An 8,867-nucleotide genomic window follows, 5' to 3' on the forward strand; every position below is an offset into this window, starting at 1 on the left:
TAGCAGCTTTCGGTAAAGCAGTGTCTCACGTTTATCGGCGAACATGTGTAGATGGGCTGGACAAAGTCCCCAGTCAAGATGCGAACAATGTCTCTGCTGGGAGTAGAGATAAAGAGAGACTGTATCTAATGTTTGGATGCAACTCCTCACACTTAACAAGCACACGGAAATGAAAATGACGAATCTGCGACCGAGAACATGTTAGCAACACCTGGAGCAAAGCTAGCGAAAAGGTAAACAAATATCACCAGTTAAACTGGAACACCGGCTCGAGCCAGTCCCAGCTGATATTGGGCGAGACGACCAATCTGGATCAATCACTAGTCCGTCACAAGGCTGACATAGAGACACAAACAACCATGTAACTGTGATGTGAGTTCCGTATAGAGAGTATTGTGTTATCAATACAGTTTGAATTGCTGCACAGTAAGGTCACGGAAATATTAAAGCGACCGTGAATTTGGCTTCTCGGTGACATGAACAGTATTGTACTTCTGATATAAAAGACTTGAATGCTCCGTTCATGTCTCTAAGCCAACAGTCAGCACCCTGCAAGGTGAGTCAGTTCAACCAAACAAAACCAGATCTTTGGATAAAGTTCCAGGGATTCGGATAAGGCAAAGCGCGCGTGGGAATTTGTCGAAACATTTTCACACGGTTTTACACACGAGAGCCACACCTTTCAAACACTTCAAGGTAGTTTACTTTAAACTGCTGGTATGTTACATTAGACGTTTATTTTATTCTCCAGCAGAGTTAAATCATTAGTCCTTGTGTTTTTAACTTGCAACCTCAGGGTAAATGCTTCAAGGAAAAATCAAGGAAACTTGTACGTTGCCTGTACGTTTCAGACCAGTCTTAACAAGGAAATTCAGCTTGAGTCTAAGGAAACATTAGAGACTCTGAACCTTCATGGACCTCACAACGTTTACTAGGTCTGCCTGTAAAAAGATTTCATATCCTCTAATGTATTGTGGACTTTTACATTGTCTGAATATATAATCCTTAGTTTTACATCTCAATTACATAGAGAGCTAAAGCTTATTCAGGCCTGAGGCCAAAATGCTTCACGGAAGTGTTGTCTCAAAGATTTTTTTGTATTTTTTTGTAATAAAGTCAGCTACCGTGGATGGTGATGAGTGAATGAAGTCAGACTGTAGATTCTCCTTGTTGGAACTTTGATGTCATGTGTTTGTGTCTCTTCAGCTCTGTCTCCTCTCACAGGGAGAAGATGATCTGCTGGATCCTGCTGCTCATCAAACTGACCTTCCTGTGTCTGTGGTTAGTTTCCTCCTTCACTTTATTCTCCACTAACTAATCACTAATCAATAATACAAGTCCTCAGTTTGTCTGCTCCTCACTTTCCCTCTCTGTCTCCTCAGCAGGAACATTTGTAGTGAATGTGACACAGACCTCCTATCAGGCAGAGGAGAACCACCACATCACACTGGAGTGGACCTGACGAGTCCAGTTTGACAAAGACGTCCTCAGAGAAGGACGAATCAGACTTCATGTGTCCAGACTCAGGACTGAGGACTCAGGCCAATATCAGTGTGGAGTTATCACAAATTATGGTTGGAGCGATGACAGATGTCAACTCAACGTCACTGGTAAGTTGATTCAGTAAAACTCAGTAGAAAAACATCATTAGGTTCAAACCTTCATTCACATTTTATTTTATTTTTTTTAAAGCAGCTGTTGATGACTCCAAACCTCAGAGACCACCTAGGAAACCAGAACCAGTGAACTGGGGAATGATCGGTCTCTACGTTGGAGTTGGAGCAGCATTTCTAGTGGTTGTCGGTCGTGTAGTCTGCTGTGCTGTCCGTTGTTGTTCAGCTAAATCTGATGATAAGAGACGAAACGTCAATGGAGTAGTATAGAGGTTAAACCCACCAGGTCAAACAAGGTCTTGTCTGGAGGACCCCCTCTACCAGAATCAGTCCTCAGACTGGTTCAAGTCCTGAGTAAGAAAAGCAACAGACAGAATCAAAGACTTTGTTCCTCCATCAGCTGTTTTAATTGTCTTTTACAGACTTGTTATAAAGGAATTGTTCATGGGTTTGAGTTAAACATCAATAATAATGTCAGTGTAAATAATGTTTCCATTGTCCCAGATACACGTGTCATATTTGATATCAAACACATTTTGACAGTTCTGCCTTCAGACTCATTTCCTCTCTCTGCTCAGAAGGTATTGTTGAGATCAGTCTGTGTTTATTTATTTGTATTTTTTAGTCATTGGTTTGATATAGTTGACAAAAGGTTTTACTGTTACATTCATTTACTGTAACAACAATCAATTGTAAATGATTTCAAAATCATAGTTTGTCCTTGTTAGGAAAACAAACTAAATTTATAAAACAATAGCTGAAGTTTGGTTTGAAAAAAACAAAACACGGAGTGGCGCGTAAGCACTACGTCATCGACCCGCGCCAAACAAAGCTCCATGTGCAAGAGGATCCCCACAGCGGAGAAAGTTTAGTTTTTAATTTTTGTAGTTCGTCATAAAAACAGGTAAAAACATAGACGTGTAAGGGTTACGTTTTACCGTAAAGTCGCGTTGTTCGGTTTCGAAGCTGAAAAACTGAAATTCCCGCGAAGAACAACAAAGAAGAAGAGGAGGAGAAGAAAGAAAAACAGAAACCCCGGTGTTTAAAAATTAAAGTCCGGTGGAGCAGGAGGAGAAAAGTCTGTGTTTTAAAGGTCGTTCTGGTTTAATTTAACGCATTTATCTTTGGTTTTAACAACATTAAAGCCTCGTATTTGTGTTGTAGAAACGTAGTTGGTGCTTTACACGGAATAAACCGCGACTACCTTCAGATATTTTACCAGTTACGTAAAAAATACTGCACCGATATTAAAGTAATACTATGTAATTACTGTAAACTAACAGAAGTATTAGAGTATGTCTAGTCCTTCAGTGTGTTGGTAATACTACAAACTCACTTAACTCCTATTGTCATCAGCTGTGGAAAGTAACTGAGTACATTTATTAAAAATGTGTTTGTTTTTGAGTGTTTCTACCTTTTTTTCCTACATTGTTACTCCACTACATTTATCTGAGACTTATAATTACTTCACAAGATTATACACAAATAAACAGAGTGATATAAAGAATATTTGATCTTAAAATTACTCACATACTCAGTTGATTTATCAAAGTTCAATAACCTTCAAAAGAAAATTTTCACGCAGAAATGCCAATAAAACATTTAATGGCGTCAGCGTCTTGATTTGCAGCCTTTATTTGGGATATTCTGATGCCATTTCCTCACGTATCAGATAAATGTAGTGTCAAAAACAATGAGCTGAAAGATGCTAAACATCACTATAAATCACTACCAGACTCCATTGACAAAAGCAGGAATTTTACAGAACAGAACACAGAGCAGCTGGAATACACTGCTTCTATCTGTTAGTTTGTTTTTGTTACTGCGTGCTACTTTTACTTCAGTAAAGTATCTGATTACTTCTTCCACCGCTGAAAGCCACACAGTCTGGTATTGATATATAAGTGTGATCTTTCTGCTTCAGGTTAAAAAAATATCCAGTAATAAAAGTTGGAAGTAGAATTATAGTTTTACTGTTTTTGTTATTATCATTCCTGTGTTGACGTCAGTCCCTTGTGTCTTCACAGGATGTTTCTTTCTGTTTCTGCTGTGTGACGAATGGAAGAAGAAACTGATGAGTGAGGAAAAGATGGAGAGAGAGCATCAAGAAAGAATAGAGGAGGAGAGAAGACTAAAAACTCCATCCAGGAGAAGAGAGGGAGAAGAGGAGGAGGAAGAGGAGGAGGCAGAAATGATGACGGCCAAAGAGTTTAAAGACAAAGCACAAAGAGATTTGATTGGTGGACAGACTCCAATCTCCGCCTCCTCCTCCTTCACCTCCTCTCCTCTCCTCCTCTCCTCTCTCCGCCGAGGAAGAGGAGGAGGAAGAGGCGAAGACGACGGGGAGGAAGACGAGGTCAGAGTCGCCATAGTCACCATCGAGGACGAGTCCTGTCCATCAGAGCCCTTCGGCACCACCCACCTCGAAACGGCCAATCAGATCACACGGACAGAGGAGGCAGGAGGCAAAGAGGAGAAAGAGGAGGAACAGGAGGGAGAGATGGAGGAGGAGATGGAAGAGGAGGAAGAGGCAAACAGTGATGAAAAAGAGGAGGAGGAAGACGAGAAAGATGCAGAGGTGACGTCACCATCGCTGCACCTGCAGAGCCAGGTAAGACTCCTGTCGCTTTGTTGGTTTATAATGTGAGGAAAGTTTGAGCTTTTCTTCTCCTCCTCCTCCTCCTCCTCCTTCTTCCTTCTTCTTCTTCTTCTTCTTCTTCTTCTTCTTCTTCTTCTGTCTGTTGAGTGTTTCCTGATGTTTGATGTGAACTGTGAACTCCTGACCTGTATCTGCAGGATGTTGTACATGACACTGCTGCCACATGATTGGTTGATCGGATAGTTGCATGAATAAGCAGATGTACAGGTGTTCCTAATAAACTGCTCTGTGAGGATAAAAGCACAGTAATACCAGTAAAGTACTCTATAAGGATGGAGATTGAGAACCAGTTCCAAATACGAAGACAGTGCTCGTTGTAACGTCTGTAAAATGGTAATTTGCAATAAAGGTGGAAAAATCTTTCTGCACAAATTCAACACAGTTTTCTTCAACTAAGAAAATCAAAATGAAAGCAAATGGAAAATTAGAGTACAATAGTACATATTCATTCTCATTTATGATAACTTGCCTCTTTTTTCTATTCTGTGTTGATGCTGAAAACCTGAAAACTGAAACTGATCAGGAATCATTGCGGGAGTCGATAAAGAATTCCATCAGCTCTCATACCTAGTAGTACCAGAGTATTATTATATAGTGATATTAGTTAAACTGGTCCTGAGTCGTGGTTGAACTGGGTTTTAAAGAAGCTGAGAGTTTGTCTTCATCATGTTTCTCTGCTGAAGAGTGAGAATTATTTTTGAAGTGTCTGATTGCAGCCAGCAGGTGGCGACAGTTCACTGTATCTCCTCACTGTGAAGGACTTTCACTCACTGACTAAACATAAACAAACTCCACACCTGGCTCAGTCGTGAAGTGTGTGTTGAGGTTCCAGCCGACGACATCAGCGTCTGTCTGTCTGTGTGTGTGTGTGTGTGTGTGTGTGTGGGCGTTCAGGTGCCATTGTGTCTCCTGTTTTGTCGTCTTTACAAACAAACCTAACGGCAGCTGTTGTGTGTGGGAGGTCGAGTGTGTGACTGTGGAAGAAAGTGTGGTTGAGTGTCTTCCTCCTTTTACTCTTCGCAGTGGAACTACTCTAATTTAATGTCATAACTTTGCGTGTGAAAGTTAATTCACGACCTTAGAAAGAAAACTTTTTTGGAATTTGTATTTTTGTTGGATGACCACAGTTGAAAAATACCAAAAAAATCAAGCAAGTGGACCCTGAGTTAGAAGTTGCGAACTATGAATTTTCTGCATTATAATTCTTTACTTTATCCGAGTTAACTTACTTCACAGTATAAACAATGTAATACAATTATTCATTTGCAAAGTGACCAAATATAAAGTTCAAACAACTGTCATTTAAAACTCGAATTATGTTGTTTTTTTAAATTAATATTCTAATGTAAAGTATAAATACAGTAGGTTTACAGTGGGTACAAAAAACAAACATAATTGGGGAAACAAAAAAACTAAAACAAAATAACAGACAGGAGTCAGGGAGCTTAATGAAAGCAATTACAGACAGGCAGAGAATGGTCATTGGAAATGGTAACAGAGACTTATCGATTAAGTTATTGAGTATTGATTTTCAGGAGACACTGCAGATTATAAACGTCAGGTTTTCCAAAATCAATTCTGGATCCAGGCTCCTCGAGCATCAGCCAATTACTGAGGTTAAGTTTGAGCCAGAGCAGCAGAGAAAAGATACAAGATCACAATTTACTTAAAGTTTATATTAGTATATTCAGATAATAGCAATATATAACAAGATGATTAATGCAATAAATAAATAACACGTGGCCTACACTTTCTAATTCTGTTAAATACAGAGTCAGACAGTAGGTGTGTGTAGGAATGTGCAGCAGTGGACATTCCTCAGATTCCTCACACAACTCTAAGCCCATCGGGATCATGGGATATGAAGTCTGCTCCTATGGGAACTGTTATTTTAACACTCATATGGAGTAGAGTCGTACTGGGAAAAAACCAGTAATTCATTCATAATTCACTCAGTAATTAACTCATGTGCAGTGCTGTAATTCTCTCTGTGACCACTAGAGGCAGCGCTGACAGAATAAATAAACCCAAAGCATGTGAAAGCTGATTTTTTGAAGATGAGATTTGGTTGATGGACGACTGATTGATTTCTACCACTGTGTGTGTGTGTGTGTGTGTGTGTGTGTGTGTGTGGTGTGTGTGTGTGTTTGAAGTGTGTGAATCAGACAGATGGAAAAACTAGGGCACTAATCTGGTGAGACATGCTCTGTAATCTAAGAGCATTTTTTTCTAGATTACTACACATATAGGAGATTACACACACACACACACACACACACACACACACAGGAATTATATTAATACAGTGTGATACTCAGTTTAGAGGTTTTATATTTGTTTAGTTAGTGTGTGTGTGTGTGTGTGTGTGTGTGTGTGTGTCAACAAAGTCAATCTGTCTGATAATTCACTCAAATGTTACACACTTTCTCAGCGTGCACACACACACACACCACACACACACACACTCTTACCATGCTAAGGTCAGATGACTGGTGTGAACACAAGCACATTAGGGCTACAGTGGCATGTCTGGTATGTGAGCACACACACTTCATGCCAGTTTCCCTCACAATGTCCTCAGTGAGGTGTGTTCTTTGTTTGGTGTGTTGAGTTTTTGTGTTTCGGGGAGGAAGGATGAACCTGAACGTGTCACGGTTTATTTCCTGTCCGAGGACCTCGTGCGGATGAGCAGGAAGAGTCAATTTTCAGGTTGCGGTCACAGTCTGAGCTCCAGGTCCTGTGACACGCCAGAAAGCCTTTTTCCCATACATAAGCATTACCACAGAAACAGCTGTAACACGGTGGAAAAGAGCTCCCAGATGGGAATGTATGTTTTTGGCGTATAAGCTGTGTGTGGCTGAATGGATGGCAGTGTCAGCTGGTTGGTCCACCGCTGTGATCTGTTCCAGTTCAAAATCCACATCTAGCAGAGTACAGTTAGGTTAGGGTTAGGGTTAGGGTTAGAAGTGTGTGAAATAAGTTGTGTGGCTCCAGTTTTGACAATTAATAAAAACTCTCACTAACGTTTCTAAGAAGAAAGGCTTTTGGTAGAAGAGCTCAGAGCTAAATGAAATGACCAGTTGGAAGCTTAGTGGTGGAGACGTTGACGTCATGTGACCGTGGTGTAGTTGGTTTATAGCCTAACATTAGCTTCTTACTTCAAACATCAGAACAGTGGTGTTCATCTGTGAAGATTATCTGATCAACTAAACAAACTTTAGTTGATCACAGTTTATTTTCTGGAATAATCCAAAACACAATCATAAAATCCCATTGGCTTTTTGTGGAGGAACCAGGCACAAGTCATCCAGTTCTCACCACAACGGATGTTATGTTGTCCCTGAAGTTGCAGCAGTAATTTATGACTCTATAATCGTCTAATCTGCCTCAATGACGATATGAGACAAGAATATCATGTAGTCTGAACCTGGCATCAGAGGCTGATGAAGAAAATAGGTCTTAATGTTTCTTCATTTCACTCATACACACCTTAACACACCCCGTGTGTGTGTGTGTGTGTTCATGCACAAGGTCACATTCCAGCACTGGGCAACATTCCAGCCAGTTAGGTCCACCACACCGATCTCGCCGAGTCAGCGCACTCCACACACACACACACACACACACACACCTCGAGCTGCGGCAGCATTCCTCGAGTCCTCTGCTCGTCAGCAGGACGGAGGTTTGAACCTGCGACCTTCTGGTTACAGTGCAGTCTCTTTGCGGCGAGTTCAATCTGGTTCTTAAATGTAATTAAGTTCTTTCACACCCACAGTTTTCACTGTGACGCTCTGACAGACAGGAATAATTCAGACATCAGCTTTTCTTCAGCCTTTAGATCTAAACTAGTTACAGTTAAATATTTAGTGAGTCTGACGTCACATATTACCACAGCCACACACAGAACTCTCTGTCCCTTCACACCATGGGTCAGCTTTTTACCTTTTCTGTCCTTCAGCTTTCGTAAAGAAAACTTTTTTGGCCTTTATTCGACCGTTCAGAGCGGTGATAAGAATCTCAGAAAAGAGAGGGGACGACAGAAGGTCCAAAGGTCCAGATTAAAAGCTATGAGACGTTTCGGCTACACCCTGTTTACTTTGTAAGCTCGACTTGTGAGTTCAGATGTTCAGGTGTTGTGATGTGATTTATAACAGGGAAGATGTTTCAATTTATGCATGTTGGACGTGTTGAGAAGATGGAGGAGAAGCAGATACTGAGTCAAAAAAGAACATTTTAAAAAGTGGAATTTCTCCACCAGAACTTTATTACTTGCTGTGTGGATAAGCTAACATGTTATGTTTATGGCACTATAATGTACTGATAATTTCCCAGGAAGCTTCTTTGAAAGAATGAATCTAGTTCTAATGATATGAGGGAAAAAGTTGTAAACCAGTCTGATTTCCTCGAAAGAACAATTCAATTTACATAAAACTCAAATCTGAACAGTCAAAAAATGAAAATATTTTAGAAGCCTTCGGTTGTTGTATGTAAACAGCTTTGACTCCTGAAATCTTATTTCCAAAAACCCGGCTACATCCGTGGAAACAGCCGCCAACGAGCACGACACCGGACGGGCACCAGATCTTCACGTCTGA

General features: G+C 40.6%; 1 protein-coding gene across 1 annotated transcript in view; it reads left to right on the top strand.

Moving 5' to 3' along the window:
- Nucleotides 1–1,369: 1,369 nt before the first annotated feature.
- Nucleotides 1,370–8,867, top strand: part of LOC108886853 (F-box/WD repeat-containing protein 7-like) — a gene marked incomplete at its 3' end in the record, with an annotated part of 26,514 nt that continues 19,016 nt past the window's right edge. The window contains 3 exon segments of the mRNA XM_018681926.2: nt 1,370–1,610; nt 1,693–2,706; nt 3,641–4,224. Coding sequence (XP_018537442.2) covers nt 3,688–4,224 — 537 coding nt within the window.

Source organism: Lates calcarifer, unplaced genomic scaffold (genome assembly GCF_001640805.2).
Source record: "Lates calcarifer isolate ASB-BC8 unplaced genomic scaffold, TLL_Latcal_v3 _unitig_1152_quiver_589, whole genome shotgun sequence".
Lineage (NCBI taxonomy): Eukaryota > Metazoa > Chordata > Actinopteri > Centropomidae > Lates > Lates calcarifer.